General features: G+C 43.7%; 2 protein-coding genes across 2 annotated transcripts in view; both read left to right on the top strand.

Annotated features, from left to right (window-relative positions):
* LOC138945865 (uncharacterized) overlaps positions 1-2885 on the top strand; it is a 19676-nt gene extending 16791 nt beyond the window's left edge. Inside the window, exon 5 of the mRNA XM_070317383.1 lies at positions 2652-2885. Coding sequence (XP_070173484.1) covers positions 2652-2885 — 234 coding nt within the window. The remainder of the gene's footprint in view (positions 1-2651) is intronic.
* A 1779-nt stretch (positions 2886-4664) lies between these two features.
* On the top strand, positions 4665-24136 carry LOC138946077 (uncharacterized). The gene is made up of 3 exons (XM_070317589.1): positions 4665-4769; positions 17195-17339; positions 22466-24136. Exons 2-3 carry the CDS (start codon positions 17195-17197, stop codon positions 23173-23175), a joined length of 855 nt encoding a protein of 284 aa, XP_070173690.1. The 5' UTR covers positions 4665-4769; the 3' UTR covers positions 23176-24136.
* The last annotated feature ends 14 nt before the right edge of the window (positions 24137-24150 follow it).

Genomic DNA, 24150 nt, shown 5'->3' with positions numbered 1-24150 from the left:
GTTACTTTCGGACATTAAACTCCATCGATTCTTTTTAGCTGCTAGATACAATAACTTCGCAAATTCTGACTCAAATGCAACACACTGCTTTTATTTCCTCGAACACGAAACTATCGTTTTCATCCAAAATGGCGGCCATTCAAAGCACCAAGACCGGCGAAAATCGAATCTGTAAACAAGTTGGTCTGCGGACATGAGGCCTTCGAAAATAACCGGGTATTTACTGGGCGAGGTTTTCGGTAAATTCTGGTTCTAATTACGATTGTTGCACATTCTACTAAGAGTTGCATGCTTAGACTGTATGAAATACGCTGATTAAAACCGATAAAGTGATGCAGACCATGAAAAATCGAAAATTTCCCGAGGACACCAAAATGTCCAAAATTTTTCGGGGCCGTTTCTGGTGTATGTTTAAAACATTTTATTTTTTATTTAACATTCACAACAACAACAGGCTTCAAAACATTAAAAAAAGCATTCATCAAACTCCCTTTTTCAAAGCACAATACATGTAAACATGTTGGGGTAATCCAGTTAATTACACTTGCTTTCCAAAAATACATGGGTCCGAAATGGCACCTTTTGGCAAAGGCTCATATATATATATATATCCCATGAGCTGCTTCTTTGTCTCTGTAATGCTACTATGGGTATATATGTTGTATTTTTCGGCTTCAATAAATACATAATGGGCTCAAAAAAATATATCATAGTACCGATTCCGGTTTGGCCGAGGAACTATACTTCTGCCTACACTTGACACTGCACCGAACATGTTTCAGTGGATTGATGAAGAGCATTGCTCACATGGCTAAACAAAAGAAAACACAACATTCACAGAGGACAAAACCATGATACGTATCTGTGGTATGCGATACAGTAAACAAGCGTTTATCTTTACACTTTGGGTGCAGGTCGAGTAAAAAAAGAACAAAAGCGAAGAATCAACTGATAGTGACAGCAAACGAACCTCGCTGTTCATTTGAGGTGAAGCTAGAGTAACCTCCCTTCCTCCGTGTGTTCCAACAAGCAAAGATGCACTGTTACGAGTGTACCTTTTTGACTGGCCGGTTCGCTTCGTCATCCAGCACAGGCTGTTTCATCCATTTTTCGAGTATGTCCAACGTTTTTGCTTTACACTGACGTAAGTTCATGGTTATATGAAAGTATCCAAGAGTTCAGCAAACGTGTATTTCATCCTGATGGAGTAAAATCAGTCCAAACCGTATTCAACACGCAGTTTCAAGGAGCAGCCATTACACCGTTTTAGACAGAATTGACGCTACCGGTATGGGTTGATTAACGCAAGCACGATCGAACAAATTAACTAAGAGATATATTTCACGAACATGAAATGACTGCTTAAATCTAAAGGAAGTTATTCAGTAAAATGTTAGTTTATTTTCGTAATTCTACACTCCAACACAAAAATTAAACTAGAATTGGGATCCGAGTTAACCAAACCGGTGTTGGCAACGGTAGCCTGGAACTGTGACCTTGGACGGACTCAGAACCTAAATCGAAACTGTCTTTGATTCAATGAAAACTTTCATTGTGTGTGCTTTCTTTACTATCTTGAAACTAAAATGCATTCAAAAGCAAATCGAACAGTGGTTTGAATGTAGATTTAACACACATTTACGGATGCACTTGTTTGCACTTCATTTCTTCGGCGACGTGGCTTTAGCATGGGGTAGTGAAGAGGAACACACCTCGCTGGCTCACCTATTTTACACACCACAGACAACTACAGTGCTTTATTGTGGTCCACGTTGTCTTTGGTGTACGCATGGGATATACAACTTACAACACTCGTGTTTTTTTTTATACATATGGCTTGTATTTCAGTCAAGACCCAGCGGGAATATCATCGGGATTCACTCGCCAGAGGCTCGTGAATCCCTATGATATTCATCCGCTGGGTCTTGACTGAAATACAAGCCATATAAAAAACCACTCGTGTTGTAACCTATACATATATAGATACTAGATGATTACACGCTTCGCCAGGTACCGGCTTCGCCGGGAAGAAGTAGAGCCGAATACCAGGCTGCGCCTGGGACCCGGCTCTGCCGGGTGTACGCGCACGAAGGAAAGGAGATAAACGCGCAAAACACTGGAGACCTTCTAAAAATAGTAACGTGCAGTGACCTTCTAAAAATAGTAACGTAGTAACGGGAATATGGATTGACGCCACACGGAGGAAGGGAGATAATCGCGGCTGAAAACACTGGAGAAGATAAGGAAGAGTTACTGGTAGTGGATCCCGACAACAACAAAAAAACAAAAACAAAATCGGTTCAGCGCGCACAGCGCTGCGCGCTGAGAGCACGTGTTGAAATATCTCATCGATGAGGTTGTGTCCGGGGTGTAGCTGAATACGGTGTCCAAATTTGAAAAAGATCCACCGAGAACTTTGGCCGGGCATCGCGAACAGACAGACAGACAGACAGACAGACAGACACTAGTCGTATATATATATATAGATCGTGTGTTTTTTGTCACAACATTTCCAATTACTCTCGACGTCACTGAAAAAAATGGTCGTAGACCAGAAGATTATGCCGAGTTGTAATGCTTAAATTACACATTATGCACGAATGAGTGACGCGCCATGTCACGCGACGACGACCATAACTGTACCATTGCAGGTGACCTGGACGTGGAAGTTTCGAAAAGACAGAACGCTGACGGACTGGTCAACGTTCTCCAGCAACCTGTCTACAGAGAACATCCCGAACATCTCCAACCGCTGCAGGAACCCCGTGTCCAGTGTCCTGAGAATTCAGGTCAGCAAGGAGCATCTGGGCATGGAGCTCTTCTGTGTGGCAGACTGGGAGGGAGGGAAGAAAACGTCCGCCAGTTTTACTGTCAAAGGCAAGTGATGCATGGACGTTTAGAGCGGGCTAGACGGCGGACAGAGAGGCAGGGCAGAACAAAATCAGGAATTTGTTTTACTGTAAAGGGAATTAATGCATGACGGTTTAGAGCGGACTAGACGGCGGATTGAGAAGGGGAGCAAAAATGTCCGTCATTTTTACTGTCAAACAAGTGGTGCATGAACGTTTAGAGCGGGCATAGCGTGCGGGAAGAGAGGCAGGGCAGAAAAAGTCCGTAGTTTTTATTGTCAAAGGCAAGTGATGCATGGAAGCTTAGAGCGGGCTAGACGGCGGACAGAGAGGCAGGGCAGACATATTCCGTCTGCTGTTCCGTATATTCCGTATACTGTCAAAGGCGAGTGATGCATGCACGTTTAGAGCGGGCTATTTAGACCGTGGATAGGGAGGCAGGGCAGAAAACGTCCGCCAGTTTTACTGCCAAAGGCAAGTGATGCATGCATGTTTAGAGCGGACTAGACGGCGGACGGAGAGGCAGGGCAGAAAACGTCCGCCAGTTTTACTGCCAAAGGCGAGTGATGCATGAACGTTTAGAGCGGGCTAGACGGCGGACAGAGAGGCAGGGCAGACACATTCCGTCATTATTACTGTCAAAGGCGAGTGATGAATGAACGTTTAGAGCGGGCTAGACTGCGGACAGAGAGGCAGGGCAGACACATTCCGTCATTATTACTGTCAAAGGCGAGTGATGAATGAACGTTTAGAGCGGGCTAGACGGCAGACAGAGAGGCATGGCTAAAAAGGTCCGTCATTGTTACTGTCAAAGGCAAGTGATGCATGAACGTTTAGATCGGGCTAGGCGGCGGACAGAGAGACATGGCACAAAGAGTCCGCCATTTTTACTGTCAAAGGCAAGTAATGCATGAACGTTTAGAGCGGGCTAGACGGCGGACAGAGAGGCAGGGCAGACAAAGTCCAGCATTTGTACTGTGAAAGGCAAGTGATGCATGAACGTTTTCGAGCGGGCTATGTAGACGCCGTATATTGAGGCATGGCAGAAAAAGTCTGTCCTTATTACTGTGATAGGCAAGTGATGCACGAACGTTTAGAGCAGACTAGACGGCGGACAGGGAGGCAGGGCAGAACAAATTCAGCATTTTTACTGTCAAACGCAATTGGTGCATGGACGTTTAGAGCGGACAAGAAGGCGGACTGAGAAGGGGAGCAAACAAATCCGTCATTTTTATTGTCAAAAACAAGTGATGCATACACGTTTAGAGCGGGCGTGGCGTGCGGGAAGAGAGGCAGGGCTGAACAAGTCCGTCATTTTTATTGTCAAAAACAAGTGATGCATGAACGTTTAGAGCGGGCGTGGCGTGCGGGAAGAGGGGCAGGGCTGAACAAGTCCGTCATTTTTACTGTCAAAAACAAGTGATGCATGAACGTTTAGAGCGGGCGTGGCGGGCGGGAAGAGAGGCAGGGCTGAACAAGTCCGTCATTTTTACTGTCAAAGGCGAGTAATGCATGAACGTTTAGAGCGGGCCAGACGGTGTAGTGTAGGCACACGCATTTCACGAGTTCAAAGTGCGGGTTGTTTTGTTGTTGTGGTTTTTTTCATTATGTTTTGTGCGTGTGGACGGGGTGGGTAGTACACATTCATGCAAGACCCAACGATAATTCAGCTGCTCTAATCGTGCGTCGTTATTCCGTAATATGGCATCGGAAAATAAGTTAATTAGGCTACTGAAAGGGCTTCAGCATTTGACTCAAACGTTTCCCTTGTGTATTGTTTCTGAATTATGCCGACTTCTCTTCCACACAGAACTTCCCACCAAAAAGAAGGAGGAAAAAAAGTCAGATGACTTTGGCAGAGCATTGTCCACGGCCGGCTGGATTGTGCTGACGTTTGTCATCGTTGTCATATGCATTCTGGTAAAACCGATCTTTCGAGTCTTTGGCATCAAACACACACATACACACACACACACACACGAACACACGCACGCACGCATGCATACATGCACGCACGCACGCACGCACACGCACACACACACACAAACACACAGACACAGACACACACACACACACACACACACACACACACACACACCGGCTTTTTTCATTATTTCATATTGCAACTCAGTAACAAATCTTTGTTTATTTATTTTATCATAACAGGTCTTTATTCATATTCATTATTCCTATACTAGATAAAATGCTTCTTGAGGTCGAAGGAAGATATGAATAAGCAGATGACTGTTTATTATTTTTCCTTCAATTAATACAGTATTGTCTAGTCTTGTCTCGTCTCGTGTGTTAAAATATCTGTTTTCTTGTCTTGCGTGCGACATTTTTTTTATGTCACAAGCATTCCTTCTTTGTCACTACTAAAGCAAACGTGTGCAAGATTGTATGTTACACGCTTTGATGCCGAAATCAATTATTTTGATTATGCATTTATTTCTGAAAAATGTTACCTTCACATACATTTAGTCACTACCTTTAACACTAATGTTTTTGGTATTCAATACAAGTGATCACGAACGTAAAAAAGGGGTATCAAAGTGTTGTTACATTTTGTTGTGTATCCTGAATAGTGTGCCAACAGGCCTTTGTCAGTCAACCACGTTTTATCTGTGAACTTCGTGTTTGACGGAAAAAGAATAACACCAACCCCGTTCTCCTGTATATATGAAAGCCACATTTTCTTCTTTATTCAATTTCTGTTTTCAAAAGCTTCGTCAACTTTCCACTTACACGACACGGTCCCTTTACCAAGCTTCAATTAAGAACCCTGAATACGAAAGGTCAAAACAAAACAATAGGTACTACTTTCACTATCGTCGTCTGCAACGAAAACCGAAAATGGTGAAACGCTTTGCTACGTACACAGAGGACGAAATTGCAAAGGAAAGATCGAACCTTACACCTGTGACAAGGAAAAGTTGCATAGACAGTTCCGTACGGATTTTACCACGTATCAACGTACATCCGATGCTCAGAACCTACAGATGGGTGCCGCTTTGGCGATTGAGGCTTTGTCTTCAGCTCTAACACGCACGCAGACAGTCATGCAGGTCTAATCTGCACCAGCGGTGATGGAAGGTCTGGATTTAGAAACAATCGAATGTTACTTCGACAAGATAAACGAACCGAAAGACGAAAGTGTGCCCCAAATTCGGAAAATGTTCTTTCAAAACTGCAGTGTAAACAACATCAACATCATTGTGAGAAAATGAACAATCCAAACACAACCAGTTCCCCTGTGGAACATTTCGGGTGGACTTTCCCACGACCTGACCTTCAAAAATTCTCCGTGTTCGTTCGCGCTTTGCATTCAATCTGTGTTAGTGCGCGCGTGTGTTTGTGTGTTTAGCTTTCGTTGGTTTGTTCTGTTTGGTTCAAAAAAAGTTTATTTTGTTCATTGAAAGATTCAGAAACGTTGGTTAATACTTTGTTAAATGCATTCAACCAGAAAAAGACACGAAACGCATTGGATCTATCTTCTGCGCGCATGCGTGTATAGGCAATGTGTGAAAAGGCAATTGTGTTTTCAGTCTTGTTTTGTGCCTGTTATTTCGTCCCCCAAAACTCATTACGTCTTTCTATGCCTATGCTGTGAGACATAATCCCTATTACGAGTTAGTCGTGTGACAGAGTTTTCTTGCACACTAGTGTGTAATAACATTATTCCCATTAAATGAATGACAATTTTTAGTGTACGACTTCGACAATCCTGGATAATATGCCGCCTACATTTTGTTAACTAAGTATGCTATTTTGATGCTTTTTATTCATTTGTCAACACAATTCTCGTGTGTCAAATAAAGAAGCATATGTTGTCGTTTTGCCTCTTCTGTTAAAATCAAATCAAATCAAATTAACTTAATTCTCTCACATGGATAATTTGCAGTGGAGGTGCATATAACAATAACATAATGACAAACGAAACACTACAACATTAGCATTATATTAAACAAGAGGCGAAGCCTTCAAGGCTCCCGTAAGAAATCGACAAACAGTAACACAAACTCATTCACTCCGTCACACATACACACACACACAGTAAGCATAGGTGACACGGTGCAAGAGTGGGAGACACTAGATCTAGATCTGTCTGTCTGTAGCCTACTTACGGGGACACGACTGCCAGATCGACACTGCGCTTTGGACAGCGCTTCCTTGCGCACACACTGGAAACACGCTGTGCAAATCAACCTGTAGGAAATCTCCTTTAGTATCTTCTTTATCTATTTTTCTGGGGCTACGAAACCGAACAATGTGAAATCGTCTTCCCCGAGTCGGCGAACTGCAGCTGGGTGAGAACTGTATCTATACCACAATCCTTCACGCGATCTGACTTAACCTTGACCCCTGACCTGGTCTGCATACCACACACGACACAAACCAGTCACCTGTTTTTACCCCCCCAAAACCCCCCACCACCCGTTTTCTTTGGATACACACTTTAACAACATACGTGCCGACGAAATGTTGATCATTGCTTTATTACTTTGAAGCTGTTGCTTGGATAATAACCAGGTAAAATTAGTATTTCGGTGTTCAGTCAAATGTTACAGTTTCTATCAAACACATACACACGCACAAACAGACAAAAGTTAGCATCGCATAGGTTACACTTACGTGAGTCAAAAACAAGAGGCGAAGCCTTCGATCAAGGCTCCCGTAAGAAATCGACAAACAGTAACACAAACTCAATCACTCCGTCACACACACACACACACACACACACACACACACACACACACACACCGGCACACACACACACACACACACACACACACACACACACACACACACAGAGAGTTAAAACTAACGCATCATATCTACTCCATGTATAATGTTCAAAAGAAGGCAAACAGATAAAATGACTGTGTATTTGTTGTTGGTGTTGTTGTCACTGAAGGAGATCTTGTGCAATCCTCTCACACACACACACACACACACACACACACACACACACACACACACACACACACACACACACACACACTCACACGCACACTCGGACACACTATTAAACTGCATCAGCATAATTATCATGGCAAAGCTTATCTACAATCATAAACCTACCCTAGAGCTTGCGTATCAAGATAATATATTCTTGGAATTGTCATACGACTGAGAGTTAAAGATATGGGCGTCACGATGGTCACACTCAGACAGGTTCACATGAGGTTATTTTCCCTGGTCCTCGCACTCCGAAGTCTATGATATTGTCCAGTGACACGTTGTCCTGCTGGCAACCAGCTCCGCGTGCTTGGGCATGAACGTTCACAAAGAAGACCATTATCTCTCATATACTGGCTGTGTGAAAGCTATTAAGGTCAATAACAGAAAAACCGTGTACTTCCTCACTGCAGCCCTGGGAAGCTTTTTAATCCTGTCCCACTCAATTATCGGGATGTTCCTGTGGTAGCACAACCTCTTGTTTAGAGTACACTATGTCTTTGTATCAGAGAGTTGTAATGTTAATTTGTAAGGACGTCCTTTCCTGAAACAAATGAAAAGTTGGATTACAACGCTGCAGTGTTCTCTGCCCTGGATTGTAGCTTGCCCGTCGTAAATCAGCAGTAGATCTGATGGTACTGTGTTCAATTGGAAATCTACCATCACCTTATCTGTCTTTTGCACTGCAGACCGACTAAGCAATAGGTACCTGCCATGTGGCCACTTTTTCCACTGCTGTCCTCAGTCTTATACTTTTCATCAAGACTTGTCACCATGCCGAGTGGATCTAAATTCGGAAGTCGCCATGTGGCTGAGGCATATCTGACATACCCTCAGCGTCAATCTTGTTGTAGCGTATCGTCCTTTCTGAAACAAAAGGCAAAATGCGATTTGTTGTGATGACTACAACCTTCACAAACATAAACAGTGTTTTGAAACTGAATGGTCGGGTTATACAAGCCACTTTACCTATGCAGCATAGGAACCCTACAATATGCGAAACATATCAACTGACTGCAGCAGCCTGGTTTTTAAAATAATTTTGACGGTCAACACAGTCAACACTGTCACTATTCACAGTTCATTTGTTTGGACGACTGTCGTTGTCTCAAAACTCGCATTCTACCTGCTGTCCAAAAGAAGCTAATCTTACGTTGTGCTGCCTTGAAAGAAAATGCCAACAAAGACAAGGAAGCTGTTGCAATGTAAGTTTATCAAACGTTAGCGAATCATGATAGTGCGTAAACAGCAAACACACGCCAGTACCTCCGCTGCACCCGGAAAAAGCCGGGGCCATGTGCTGCGCACCGGGGCCGAGTCACGAGAAGCGAGTTTCTGCACTAAATCTTATCTGTTTTCTCCAAAATGACATATCATCACGTAACTGGCGTTTGTACTTCGACCTAAGGTGTTATAGCATCCCATCATCGTGTTTTTTTTGTTTCCCTCGATTCAATTCTGAACTCTGAGCTTCGATTGTTTATGCTTTTTAAGTGAATTATCTGTCAATATTGACTTTCCACAATTATTACGGAAAATCAGCTTATCAAACAAGCTGCAGAGAATTGGAATGTAATTATTGGTTATTTATTGACATCTGGCTCAAGTGGTGTCATCTAAATTCACGCGGATGAATCATAGTTCTTGAATCTCTACTGTCACTGAACGAATTTGTTGCTGCGCACCAGGGCCACTGTGGGCTGCGCACCGGGGAACTATTTGTGCAATTGATGCTGCGCACCGCGGCCAGTAATAAACGTGTTATTATGCTCCTTCAAAGTTTGTAGCATACTGTTTTCGGTTGCGACCGTACTTGAGGATCTTTGTTTGTTTGTCAGCTTGTCCCGAGGGGACACAACACTATAAGATGTTTGGTGGCTTGTTGACAGACCAGCTTTTTTGTTGGTCCAAGGGGACCATATCGTCTTTTGTTTCATCTTTATCGACCAAGGCCGAAGGCCGCGGTTGATAAATATGAGACAAAAGGCGATATGCTCCCCGAGGACCAACAACAAAACGCTGGTCTGACAACAAGCCACCAAACATCGTTTTTGTCATCATTTTGGCTGTGCAACAAAATGCACAATAACCCACAGGGAGACGAATTTTTATAATCCAACTCCGGGCCACAAAGCATCGTCACAGCAGCACGAGATAACACGTCAAACTTGTATGTGACGTCAAACGTAGCTTGTTGACGCTTTTCTTCCAGTCTGAAAATGTACAGAGCTGCGATCATACCTGTGAGTTCAGTAAGTGTTGAGCATATTTCTTTTCTTTTGAGTGTTTATGACTTTTCGTTGTGGATTTTGCGATTACAGAGATAAGTTGCAAATTGACCATGAGTCGCCGCAGTAATTATCAACATTGATTGGGTCTTTGAGAGTGAATGCTTACAATCGTTGTCCTCGGAAACACAAATCCAAAGCCGCGATGGTTCCAGACATCAAACAATCAGCCTGATTGGCTTTTACTTTAACAATCCACGTTTCACCTGAAAGCTCAAACCCATTCACCACCTCGAGTTATTGCATGGGGAACATGAGATTTATTTCCCAGGTGTTTGTGAATGAAAACTCGTGAAAATGATGACACTAGCTGTTGTCTGCTAGCTATTTGTTTCTTCACATTGTTACCTGCAGGGACCTCGGTTCCGCAAGGCCTATAGACCTGTCCCTTACAACATTTATTGAATAAAAAGCACGACTGTCAATACAAAATAAATATTTGAATATGCTTGAAGAGGACGGTCATTATGCAATCAAGAAGTCACTGATAAGCCCTTCCCCAGTATGTGGCAATCATCTATTGCTTTATTGAGAACATCGTCTACTCTTCTCGTAGTTCAATAACAATAACAATAATATCATTTTATTGTCCATTAAAATAGTACATAAAAATGGAACATTTTCTTCCGCTGAGAGTTCTTGTAGTTCTTGTTCTCATTGTTTTCAATACACATGCGCGGGCAGGTAAAGGTGCCCACAGGTATATTCCCAGCAAAGTTGGAGGTAAGCTTATCCCACGAACGAATACTGAGATCGTCTTGAGAAATTTTCTTCCCGATAATACATGATAAAGAAGGATCCTTTGTTGCCAAACTATGGCTACAGTTGGGGACAGAAGTTGCCAAACTTTAGGAGGCCTACGTTGATATGATACGAATGTGGGTGGATTTCCGCGGATTTCTTTATTTTTTGACTTTACCATCTTTAATTACTAGATTTTTACCTTGAGCCTTGATCTCAGATGGAAGAATGCCAAAGTCTTTTCTCAAATAGATACTCTTTCCAGTCACTTCATTCCGCGACAAAAAACGAATCTTCAATTGTTCATTCGAATGCACATCGACACTGTGTCCAATAACGTCCTTGAACTCTCAAAATTTGAATTTCCATTAGTAACATCTAAACTGATCCTTTTGTTCACCTGCAAAGCAGAACAAACCCACTCTTAAGAAGGACAAAACGAACGAACGTAAGCGTCATTACCTTTCGTGTGCGTGTATGTGTGTGTATGTGTGTGTGTGTGTGTGTGTGTGTGTGTGTGTGTGTGTGTGTGTGTGTGTGTGTGTGTGTGTGTGTGTGTGCGAGCGCGCGTGTTTGTGTGTATGTGTGGCTGAGACAGACAATACTTTATTCACTGGAGTAGGCTACTGGCCCAGATGCGCAGCAAATTAGTGCCCAGGTCAGTATACTCAGGTCAAAAATGAGTTACTTCCCTTCGGGTCTCATTCTATCCCAGACAGGATGCCTTGGTTTTCCTTCTCTGGAGAGGAAATCGATTTTTTACATATTTAGATCTTTTCGTAATGTGTTATGGGTATAAGCAGAGTAACGATCGTCGATAATGATTTTTCATGGTGTTGTGTAATTTTTAAATTACAAAGGAATTGATATGTAAGACTGTTTCAAGCGAGCTATCTTTCGCGGATGTATTATATACTGTGCAAACAACTCTAAAGTGTCACGTGATAATCAACTTTGGCTTCGATGCGCGCCGGTGCAGACGATTTTTTCTGTAACCAGTTGAGAGTGATGCAACCATATATCACGGTCTCCTTCCGACAGCAGTCTCAAAATTTCGACTTGTCTTGACCTTAGAACGATGTCTTTATCATAACTGTGAAGAACAGAACAGAGATCACTGTCGGAGTCGGTCAATCTGCAATCATTTTCGTCTCGCAAACACTGATCTCAAATTTAGATCAGTGCTCGCGAAAAACATATGGGAGATAACTCTGTATTCTTGTTTTGATAGACTCGCGCAATAATTTAGCATGCTGTCAGAGAGAAACTGGCGATAGCCGTGGAGCGATGATTATCAGAATGTATACCGCCCTCAAAACAGAGACATAGCCCGATGCGCGGCAACAAAATCGTTCAATGACGCTAGAGATTCAAGAAATATGACTCAACCGGATGAATTTATATTACACCACTTGAGCCATATATGTCAACAAATAACCAATAATTATATTCCAATTCTCTGCAGCTTGTTTGATAAGCTTGATTTTCCGTAACAATTGTGGAAGGTCCGAATTTACACATACTTCACTGGCCCCGGTGCGCAGCACATAAGTGCCCCGGTGCGCAGCCCTCAAAATAGAGACATGGCCCCGGTGCGCAGCCCTCAACATAGAGACATGGCCCCGGTGCGCAGCCCTCAACATAGAGACATGGCCCCGATGCGCAGCCCTCAAAATAGAGACATGGCCCCGGTGCGCAGCCCTCAAAATAGAGACATGGCCCCGGTGCGCAGCCCTCAAAATAGAGACATGGCCCCGGTGCGCAGCCCTCAAAATAGAGACATGGCCCCGATGCGCAGCCCTCAAAATAGAGACATGGCCCCGATGCGCAGCCCTCAAAATAGAGACATGGCCCCGATGCGCAGCCCTCAAAATAGAGACATGGCCCCGATGCGCAGCCCTCAAAATAGAGACATGGCCCCGATGCGCAGCCCTCAAAATAGAGACATGGCCCCGGTGCGCAGCCCTCAACATAGAGACATGGCCCCGGTGCGCAGCCCTCAACATAGAGACATGGCCCCGGTGCGCAGCCCTCAAAATAGAGACATGGCCCCGATGCGCAGCCCTCAACATAGAGACATGGCCCCGGTGCGCAGCCCTCAACATAGAGACATGGCCCCGATGCGCAGCCCTCAAAATAGAGACATGGCCCCGATGCGCAGCCCTCAACATAGAGACATGGCCCCGATGCGCAGCCCTCAAAATAGAGACATGGCCCCGATGCGCAGCCCTCAAAATAGAGACATGGCCCCGATGCGCAGCCCTCAACATAGAGACATGGCCCCGGTGCGCAGCCCTCAATATAGAGACATGGCCCCGGTGCGCAGCCCTCAACATAGAGACATGGCCCCGATGCGCAGCCCTCAAAATAGAGACATGGCCCCGATGCGCAGCCCTCAAAATAGAGACATGGCCCCGATGCGCAGCCCTCAACATAGAGACATGGCCCCGGTGCGCAGCCCTCAAAATAGAGACATGGCCCCGGTGCGCAGCCCTCAACATAGAGACATGGCCCCGGTGCGCAGCCCTCAACATAGAGACATGGCCCCGGTGCGCAGCCCTCAACATAGAGACATGGCCCCGGTGCGCAGCCCTCAACATAGAGACATTGCCCCGGTGCGCAGCCCTCAAAATAGAGACATGGCCCCGGTGCGCAGCCCTCAAAATAGAGACATGGCCCCGGTGCGCAGCCCTCAAAATAGAGACATGGCCCCGATGCGCAGCAACAAAATCGTTCAGTGACGATAGAGATTCAACAAGTATGATTCAACCGCGTGAAGTTAGTAGACACCACTAGAGCCAGATGTCAATACATAACCAATAATTACATTCCAATTATCTGCAGCTTGTTTGATAAGCTTGATTTTCCGTAATAACTGTGGAAAGTCAGAATTTGCACATAATTCACTGGAAAAGCATAAATAATCGAAGCTCAGAGTTCACGATTGAGTCGAGGGAAAGAATAAACTCGATGATGGGATGCTATAACACCTTAGGTCGAAGTACAAACGCCACTTACGTGATGATATGTCATTTTGGAGAAAACAGAGAAGATTTAGTGCAGAAACTCGCTTCTCGTGGCTCGGCCCCGGTGCGCAGCAAGGGGCCCCGGCTATTTTCGGTGTGCAGCGGAGGTACCGGCGTGAAACAGTACAATCAAAGAATGAAACACGATACAGATCTATAGATCTAGCATTCAAAAACTGTCTTTCAAATTCAAGGAAGTTGCTGCAAGGTACCAAATTTTACAGACAGAACATTGACAGAGCATGTTTTGAAACTGAGGCAAAATCGTAATAATGTTGACTTTGAGAACAGATTCATTCCGTTTCCTTAGGCCAACAACAACAAAAAAGTCTGTTTACGGTATCCCGACCGACCCTATTTTTTCGCGCGACCCCAGACTTTTTTTTGGCATTTGGGGGGAAAAAAAAAGAAGAAAAAAAATTAATTATAAAAAAGTCTGTTTTTGGGCAAAATAACTTTAAAATATGTTTTTTTGGAAAAAAAAATAAAATCCCGACCTACCGACCCTATTTTTTTTTGCCTATGTTACCGTAAACATACTTTTCTTTTTTTGGGGCCTTATATTCAAATATGTTCAAATAAATGGTGGACAGTTTTAAACGGGCAGAGTAAACTTAAGACTCAACTGCAAGTTTTGAAATTCACATAAATCGAACCAAGAACAAAGACATCCAAACATTACAGGCACTTCAGTTCAATTCATTTCACTAGAGGTGACTGCCAAGCACTGTTTTTGATATCCGTGTCTGCTGAAATAAAAAGAAATTAAACAAAACGGATTAGTAAGCTTAGGCTGTTAGGTGACACGTTGTAAGAGTGGGAGACACTAGATCTGTCTGTACTTGGAAACCTTCAAATATCTTGGGGTTTCAATTGACAATAAGCTGACTTTTAGTGATCATGTTCATGCTGTTTATAAGAAAGCTCAGCAGCGACTTTTTCTTCTCAGGAAGCTTAAATATTTTAATGTCAATCAAAGTGTTATGGAACTTGTGTATCGCAGTTTGATTGAAAGCATACTGACTTTTAACATTGTGACATGGTATGGTACCACAAATGTTAAAAACAAAGCTAAACTTCACCGCATTGTTGCAACGGGTAGCAAGCTTGTTGGGCAACCCCAACGACAGCTGACCAGTCTCTACGAAGCTGCCATTAAGCGGAAAGCTCTCAAAATTGTCCGTGATCCGATCCATCCTCTCAACCCCTGTTTCGAAATTCTCCCTTCAGGTAAACGTTATAAGGTCCCTTTGGCACGCAAAAACCAGTTTAAAAAGTCATTCCTGCCTTCTGCAGTCACCATTTTAAATTCTTCTCGCATCACGTAGAGGCTGGTCGGCTGGGAAAAAAACAAACAATGTGTACATGTGAAGGTGTGTGGGAAATATTTGTATTGTGATTACTCGGCTGTGAAACCCAACTCCTGTGATATGAGAGGGTAAATTTACATAGTGCAATATCATATTTGATTGTATCCCTTTTATGTTTTATGCTTTATGTGTGTCGTCCTATACAATTGTTGTTATAATCGTTTACAGGCAGACAGGGTGTGCCGAAGAAAAATTTCCATTTTTATGTAATATTTTAATGGACAATAAAGTGCTGTTATTGTTATTGTTATTGTTATTGTTACCGGGGACACGACTGCCAGATCGAAACTGCCCTGTCGACAGCTCTTCCTCGCGCAGACACTGGAAAAACGTTGTGCAGATCAAACTGTAGGAAATCTCCTTTGGTATCTTCTTTGTCTATTTTTCTGGAGCTAAGAAACTGAACAATGTGAAATCGTCTTCCCCGAATCGGCGAATGCAGAGGTGAGAACTGAAAAGTGAATCTATACCACAATCCTTCACGCGACCTGACCTCATCTTGACCCCTGACCTGGTCTACATACCACACACGACACAAACCAGTCGCCTGCTTTTACCCCCCCCCCAACCCCCCCCCCCCCCCCCCCCCCACCACCCGTTTTCTTTGGATAGACACTTTAACTACACACATGCCGACGAAATGTTGATCATTGCTTCAATACTCTGAAGATGTTGCTTGGATAATAACCAGGTGAAATTAGTATTTCGGTGTTCAGTCAAATGTTAAAGTTTCTATCACATACACACGCACGCAAGCACAGACAGACAAAGTTTACCATCGCATAGGCTACACTTACGTGAGCCAAAAAAATGTACTAAGTAATAACATTGTTCTCAACTAAACACCTCTCTGCATACAAAGCTCTCGCTGTTTAAGATGTAAGACAAATATGTAAAAGAGGCATACACAAAAATTCCATTCAATTCCGCTTAAAATTCACAAACTACAATATCTGAAATACGCCGTTAAGATGTATAAGACTCACAATCACCAGCACAGCCATTCAATTCCTCAATAATCAACAACAACAGGATAATTTCCCACTCATGTAATCCAAACCATAAACAGCAGCATCAGAATTACAAAAAAAACATCATGTTGTGTACAGATGGCACACCAAGTGGTACTTTCTTTCCATTTGTCAACACAATTCCCGTGTGTCAAATTAACCTTCGCCGGTCGTCGTGGGTCCGTGTGGACCCAGAAGGGTGTTTAATTGCAAATATTTTTTAAACCAGTTGGAATCTTTTAATGAGCTTTTAAGAATGCCTCAGACACCTAAAAAGCTCGTATGTCCTAAAAGATCATTACATTTCAGCGAGAAGTAATCCAAAAAAACAAAGGTCAAATTTAGACTACACACGGAAGACATCGTGGGGCCGTGCGGACCCATGTTTCTCAAACTGAAGGAGCTTACATAAAAAAAACTAGGGAGAGAAGTCACAAACCTTTAGGTATTGGCTCTAAACATCATTTTCTACGATCTGTTTAATTTTGGAGTTGATAAGCAAGTCACGTTGAGCGAAATTAATACATAACAATGTGGGTCCACACGGCCCCACGACGTCTACAGAAGGGTATTCACGTTTTTTCTTTTTTGAGAAGCTTTAGTCCGCACGGTAATAATTAATTTAATAATTAAATGTAATTACTTCTCGCGGAAATGTAACCACGGCGTCTACGGAAGGGGATGCACGTTTTTGCTTCTTTGGAAAGCATTGGTCTACGGAAGGGTATGCATATTTTTCCTTCTTTGAGAAGCATGGGTCCGCACGGCCCTACGATGTCTTCCGTGTGTAGTCGATAACCCGGTCAGGCGAAGGTTAAGAAGTGTCTGTGGTCGTTTTGCCTCGTGTTTTGTCAACAGATGGCAAAAAAGCACAAGGCTTGAGTGAGAAATCCTACATGCCATGTATTGTTTGTCATGATAAAAAATGGAATAAAGTCTTATTTAAACCAGATGGCACACACGGTGGTACCCAACTTCCCCGAGAACGTCGGCTTGATCCCTCGCCATGTCAGAGTGTGGTGTCGCAACCGGAGGAGGAGAACTGACCAAAACAACCAGGCCCCACCCCGCGAACACGGAGAGCCAGAAGTTCCTGGTATGGTGCTTGATTTCATTTTGGTCTGTGTATATATATATGTGATTAGAGTAGTCCCTCTCTGGGCGAGGGCTGGTTGAAAAAAAGCTCGTTTTTACATTTAGTCAAGTTTTGACTAAATGTTTTAACATAGAGGGGGAATCGAGACGAGGGTCGTGGTGTATGTGTGTGTGTGTGTCTCTGCGTGTGTATGTGTAGAGCGATTCAGACCAAACTACTGGACCGATCTTTATGAAATTTTACATGAGAGTTCCTGGGAATGATATTCCCGGATGGTTTTTTTCTTTTATTCGATAAATACCTTTGATGACGTCATATCCGGCTTTTTGTAAAAGTTGAGGCGGCACTGTCACACCCTCATTTTTCAATCAAATTGATTGACATTTTTGTAAAGCAATCTTCGACGAAGGCTGGACTTCGGTATTGCATTTCAGCATGGTGGCTTAAAAATAAATTAATGACTTTGGTCATTACAAATCTGAAAATTGTTAAAAAAAAACAATTTTTTAATAAAACGATCCAAATTTATAATCATCTTATTCTTCATCATTTTCTAATTCCAAAAACGTATAAATATGTTATATTTGGATTAAAAACAAGCTCTGAAAATTAAAAATATAAAAATTATGATCAAAATTAAGTTTTCGAAATCAATTTAAAAACACTTTCATCTGATTTCTTGTCGGTTCCTGATTCCAAAAACATATAGATATGATATGTTTGGATTAAAAACACGCTCAGAAAGTTAAAACGAAGAGAGGTACAGAAAAGCGTGCTATCCTTCTCAGCGCAACTACTACCCCGCTCTTCTTGTCAATTTCACTGCCTTTGCCATGAGCGGTGGACTGACGATGCTACGAGTATACGGTCTTGCTGAAAAATTGCATTGCGTTCAGTTTCATTCTGTGAATTCGACAGCTTGACTAAATGTTGTATTTTCGCCTTACGCGGCTTGTTATTGCTTGTGCCACAACCCTCGTAAAATAAAATTTGATTTTGATTTAATTTAATTGATTTGATTTTGGTCTGTATAACAAAAGGTTTAACTTTTTCACCATAAGCTTTGCCACCCCATCTTCATCGGACCTATCATGAGCAGCAGTGGCAGAATCAGGACCACCATCATCAATATTGTCGTCGTCGTAGGCATTATCATCACCAGAAGCAGCGGCATCAGATCAATCCAATCACTGTCGTCTTCGTGAATACACATTCTTATTTGCTCACTTGCGAGAAAAAAAATGTTCATGTTGTATTTCGTGTGCAGAGGACACCGTATGTGTACCCACACGCCCAGAAAAAGAACCAATTATTCATCTTGCATTTTGTTAGCAGAAGACAACGTAAAACCACATGTTTGCCTAGCAAAGAAATTTCACCGCCTTTCGTCTACAGGCTCGGTCGATATATTATACCCCCGAATTATCACTTCTTTGCACCTTCAATGACTCCATCGTCCATTAGAATACCAAACCGATGTCAAATACGAGCTGATTTGCTGAAATAAAAAAACGCTCGCGCTGGACCCGAGTACTCTTCAGACTGGCTCGCTCCCCCAGTATGAAAGTTTTTGTCTTGTGCACGTTTAAAACCAAGTGATTGCTCTGTGTGAATTACAGGCATTCCCTTTTCTATATAAATACATTGCATGCGAGCCGAGGATGTGCGTGGTGACTCGCCTTTCTCTTTTATTTGATCACAGTGAAAAATATACTGCCGACCCTCTTAATAACTTAACAATATAAATGTTTGAAATGCCTGTGGTGTGAATGTTGGTTTCTGACCAGAAATTCAGATCTATCTCTGGCCGATTCATAGATTCAACTTACAAACTGCGACCTCATCTGTGATCAGATGGCCAAGCAATGCGTGAAATCTTTTATTCTAAAGCCTTATGGATCGTTTCGACAAGCATTAAACGGATGAAATTAACCACATGCAGTTTATTCTTCAGAAAAATGCACACAAAAAATGGGTTGGGTTCGGTGATTTGTACATAAACGTCTTCCTCACGATAGATTCGCTGATTTTGTCTTATGAAGCCGTCATCAACACGAACACAATGATTGCAGAAGCAAACTCGGTACATACACGACCGAGACACAAGACTGATTATTTCACAGCTGCAATGTGAATAGAGAACAAAGAAGTTTTGGGTAAGCTTACTCACGTCAGGTCTTCACTGACAAGCTAGGAACAGACGGAAAATTCCGAACAAAAGTAAATGACGTCAAAGTCTCTTTCGCTTTGCGTGTAACTTTGTCATGACGTCTTTTTGTGACGACAGTATCCGCTGGCTGGCTGTTCTATCAGGCTGCCTGGGTGGCTGTTGCTCCGTGTGAATTCCTCCCACCGCCAAGTCGTTTTTGACTCACATGCGAAGCAAAAGTGAGTCTATGTACTCACCCGAGTCGTCCGTCCGTCCGTCCGGACGTCCGGACCTCCGTCCGTCCGTCCGTCGGGAAAACTTTAACGTTGGATATTTCTTGGACACTATTCAGTCTATCAGTACCAAATTTGGCAAGATGGTGTATGATGACAAGGCCCCAAAAAACATACATAGCATCTTGACCTTGCTTCAAGGTCAAGGTCGCAGGGGCCATAAATGTTGTCTAAATTTTTTTTCCCATTTTCTCTGAAGTTTTTGAGATTGAATACCTCACCTATATATGATATATAGGGCAAAGTAAGTCCCATCATTTGATACCAGTTTGGTTTACCTTGCTTCAAGGTCAAGGTCACAGGAGCTCTTCAAAGTTGGATTGTATACATATTTTGAAGTGACCTTGACCCTGAACTATGGAAGATAACTGTTTCAAACTTAAAAATTATGTGGGGCACATGTTATGCTTTCATCATGAGACACATTTGGTCACATATGATCAAGGTCAAGGTCACTTTGACCCTTATGAAATGTGACCAAAATAAGGTAGTGAACCACTAAAAGTGACCATATCTCATGGTAGAAAGAGCCAATAAGCACCATTGTACTTCCTATGTCTTGAATTAACAGCTTTGTGTTGCATGACCTTGGATGACCTTGGGTCAAGGTCACATGTATTTTGGTAGGAAAAATGTGTAAAGCAGTTCTTAGTGTATGATGTCATTGCTAGGTTTAGCTGAAGGTCAAGGTCATGTAAAGGTCAAGCATGTGAGTCGTGTGGGCTTTGCCCTTCTTGTTGTGGTTTATTTCGCATTTAGGTCCCAGGTAACATTATGAAGTTTTAATACGATCAATCGGACCTATTATCAAGTTAGTGTATCAACTTTTGAACGAACTGCGCCCAGTAGTTTCCCAGCAATAAGCTGTTAAGTCGAGACAGACACACAATTAAAGTCTGTTGAGCCCAAGTACTAGCGTACTCGGGGATAAAGCACATTTTTACTTCCGAAACCCATCGAACAGCCATTTCCGGTGCTCGATCGCCGACATTTTCAGCTTTGAAGGCAATTTACGGGCAAATATCAACCGCTCCATGACTTTTTATGCATCGAGAAACAAATTTAGTCATCGCTGAATCAGTAGCTTACCTTAAATTGCGACGTAAATCAAACACTACCTAGAAAACTGACAAAACTAGCCTTCAAACGTGTCAGGCGCGGCCTTCGGCTTCCGCTCGGCCTCCCACAGGTTATCTCCCGTGTAGCAGAAAACAGCGTACCCCCACGCACGCGAAGCTAACGTATAATCCATGTTGCATTTACTTAGCAGAAGATAGCGTGTACCATGTTGTATTTTGTTAGAAGAGGTCTACGTACATGTATCCACACGTCCGCCAAGCAAACAAATAGTCCATGTTGAATTTAGTAAGCAGAAGAAAGCGTCTATACCATGTATTTTGTTAGCAAAAAATATAGCGACGTATCCACAGCGAACAAATTATCCATGTTGTAATTTGGAAGCAGAAGACAGCAACGTAAACACATTCTCTATGGTGTGTTTTGTTAGCAGGTGAAAGCGTACCCCAACCTCCGCCAAGCAAACAAATGATCCATGTTGTATTTAGTAAGCAAAAGAAAGCGTCCACCATGTTGTCTTTCGTCAGAAGATGAAAGCGTATCCACACGTCCGCCAAGCGAACAGATTAGCAAGATCTACTTCTTCTTCTTCTTCTGCGTTCGTGGGCTGCACGAGTGGAATTTTACGTGTATGGCCGTTTTTACCCCGCCATTTAGGCAGCCATACGCCGCTTTCAGAGGAAGCATGTTGGGTATTTTCGTATTTGTATACCCACCGAACTCTGACATGGATTACAAGATATTTTCCGTGTGCACTTGGTCTTGTGCTTGCGTGTACACACGAAGGGGGATAAGCCACTAGCAGGTCTGCACATAAGTGGACCTGGGAGATCGAAAAAATCTCCACACTTAACCCACCAGGCGGCCGCGGCCGGGATTCGAACCCTCGACCTTCCAATTAAGAGGCCGACGTCTTACCACGCCGCCACAGCTCACGTCAGCAAGATCTACTGTAGATCAGTATTAACCATATGTTGTATTGTGTCAGCAGAGGACAGCGTGGCCCCGCGGCAGTCAGCAAGATCTACTGTAGATCAGTATTAACCATATGTTGTATTGTGTCAGCAGAGGACAGCGTGGCCCCGCGGCAGTCAGCAAGATCTACTGTAGATCAGTATTAACCATATGTTGTATTGTGTCAGCAGAGGACAGCGTGGCCCCGCGGCAGTCAGCAAGATCTACTGTAGATCAGTATTAACCATATGTTGTATTGTGTCAGCAGAGGACAGCGTGGCCCCGCGGCAGTCAGCAAGATCTACTGTAGATCAGTATTAACCATATGTTGTATTGTGTCAGCAGAGGACAGCGTGGCCCCGCGGCAGTCAGCAAGATCTACTGTAGATCAGTATTAACCATATGTTGTATTGTGTCAGCAGAGGACAGCGTGGCCCCGCGGCAGTCAGCAAGATCTACTGTAGATCAGTATTAACCATATGTTGTATTGTGTCAGCAGAGGACAGCGTGGCCCCGCGGCAGTCAGCAAGATCTACTGTAGATCAGTATTAACCATATGTTGTATTGTGTCAGCAGAGGACAGCGTGGCCCCGCGGCAGTCAGCAAGATCTACTGTAGATCAGTATTAACCATATGTTGTATTGTGTCAGCAGAGGACAGCGTGGCCCCACGGCAGCCCAACAGACGGCGACGCAGCTCCCAGCTGGTGTCCGTTCTGAGGGCAACGGGTGACGGAAGTGGGATGGACGAGGCCTTCTACAGCTCCCAGGTGAACGCCCTCTTTGACCTTGACCTCTACGACTCACCGGGAGCGGAATCCACTTCAACCTCCAGCGGGGCCGTAGAGAATCGTATCGACGCCGAACTGCCACCAGATGAAAGCGAGGAGGAATACGATGACAACGACGTCGAGGAGCGCAGCGTGAAGGACGGCAACAGCCTGGGAGGGGCTGACAGTGTTTTCATGAAAGTGCACTCCGCCCCCTCCATACCCGCCTCCTCCTCTTCCCTCCCGCAGCCATCGCCGGTAGGCAGCAAACTCTCCGTTTCGGGAAGTGTCAGCAGGAACGTCAAGTCCGACGGTAGAACGGGATCCATTACTTCAGACATCACCAATAAGTCCTTGAAGTCGAAGGCGGAAAGCATCGCTGGAGGCAGCGGTGGGGAGACGCCAGGCAGTCATCGGAGCGAGTCGTCCACAAGGATGACCACGGGTGCTGCAGAGAACGGGGCCGTTGCTCGTCTGGCCTCCGCCACGACTGTAAGCTCAACGGTTGCCGAGAGTCCTCAAACACCCGTGGAACGGACTCCTTCGGGTCACTCCGCCAAGCAAGAGAGCGCCAAGAAAGGGAAAAAGTCTTAACTTTTGCGTGTCAACATCTTGCTTCTCGTAGAGACTGTATCGAAAATGGCCAGAGGCCTGTCCTGCCTTTTACACGGAACTTCCTTCCACTTGGACACATGCTAAATATCCACAGCCTTCCTGCTTTCCCTGCAAAGTGGGACTTCCATGCTGAATTGATTTAGCAGATATGTTACTTCAGCAGCAGCAACAGCAACAACAACAGCAAGACCAACAGCATCAACAACACAATGTCGCGTTTCAAATTGATCACACTAGCAGCAGCAGCAATAACAACAAAAACTGCATGCAATCTAGGTCCAAGAAAAGCACGACGCATTGCAAATTGCTTACTTCAGCGACAGCAGCAGCAGCAGAAACAACAACAACAACAACAATGGCAACAACAATGACAACAACAGCAACATGCCGCTTTGCAAAGTTGGAAGAGCACAGAACTTATGATCCTACGGTCGCAGGTTCGATTCCGGGCCGGGACGGACACGGGTCAACTTATGTGCAGACTCAGAGTCCGTATCCATGTTCCACCCCCGTGTCACCACTGTGGCACGTTAAAGATCTCGGTCTTTCTGCCATAAGTGCAGGTGGCTGATTACACCTAACCGCGCACACACCTGGCTGGCGCAACTCTAAGCTTACTAGTCATTGTGTACCTGTATACAGTTCACAGAATGGGGTTGGTTAAAAAGCTACATGAAACTTTTGGGCAATATATTTAATATAACAAAAAAAATTGAGAAACAGACGCAACGTTTATGTTTTAATAATGTGATTATTCTATCATGTGTAAATGAAAAACCATGCAGGGATGAGCGAATGAAGGAATGTATGATCCACAGTTAATCAATGTGTCATCTTGTTTTGATCAATTAATAACATGACGTTTGGAGTGTAGGATGTGTGCAATGTTGCAAAAACCTAGATAGGAATCTGTATATATATATACATGATTAAATCTTCAGAAAATACAAAAGA

The sequence above is a fragment of the Littorina saxatilis genome, linkage group LG13 (assembly GCF_037325665.1).
Source record: "Littorina saxatilis isolate snail1 linkage group LG13, US_GU_Lsax_2.0, whole genome shotgun sequence".
NCBI lineage: Eukaryota > Metazoa > Mollusca > Gastropoda > Littorinimorpha > Littorinidae > Littorina > Littorina saxatilis.
Note: the sequence above shows the minus strand (reverse complement) of the source record. Positions and strands in the feature narration are given on the sequence as shown.

Bases quoted from the DNA above. Each gene is read 5' to 3' on its own strand.
- LOC138946077 (XM_070317589.1), top strand. From the start codon at position 17,195: ATGGCACACACGGTGGTACCCAACTTCCCCGAGAACGTCGGCTTGATC. The intron at 17,340-22,465 runs GTATGGTGCTTG...TTGTGTCAGCAG, and splicing joins CGGAGAGCCAGAAGTTCCTG to AGGACAGCGTGGCCCCACGG.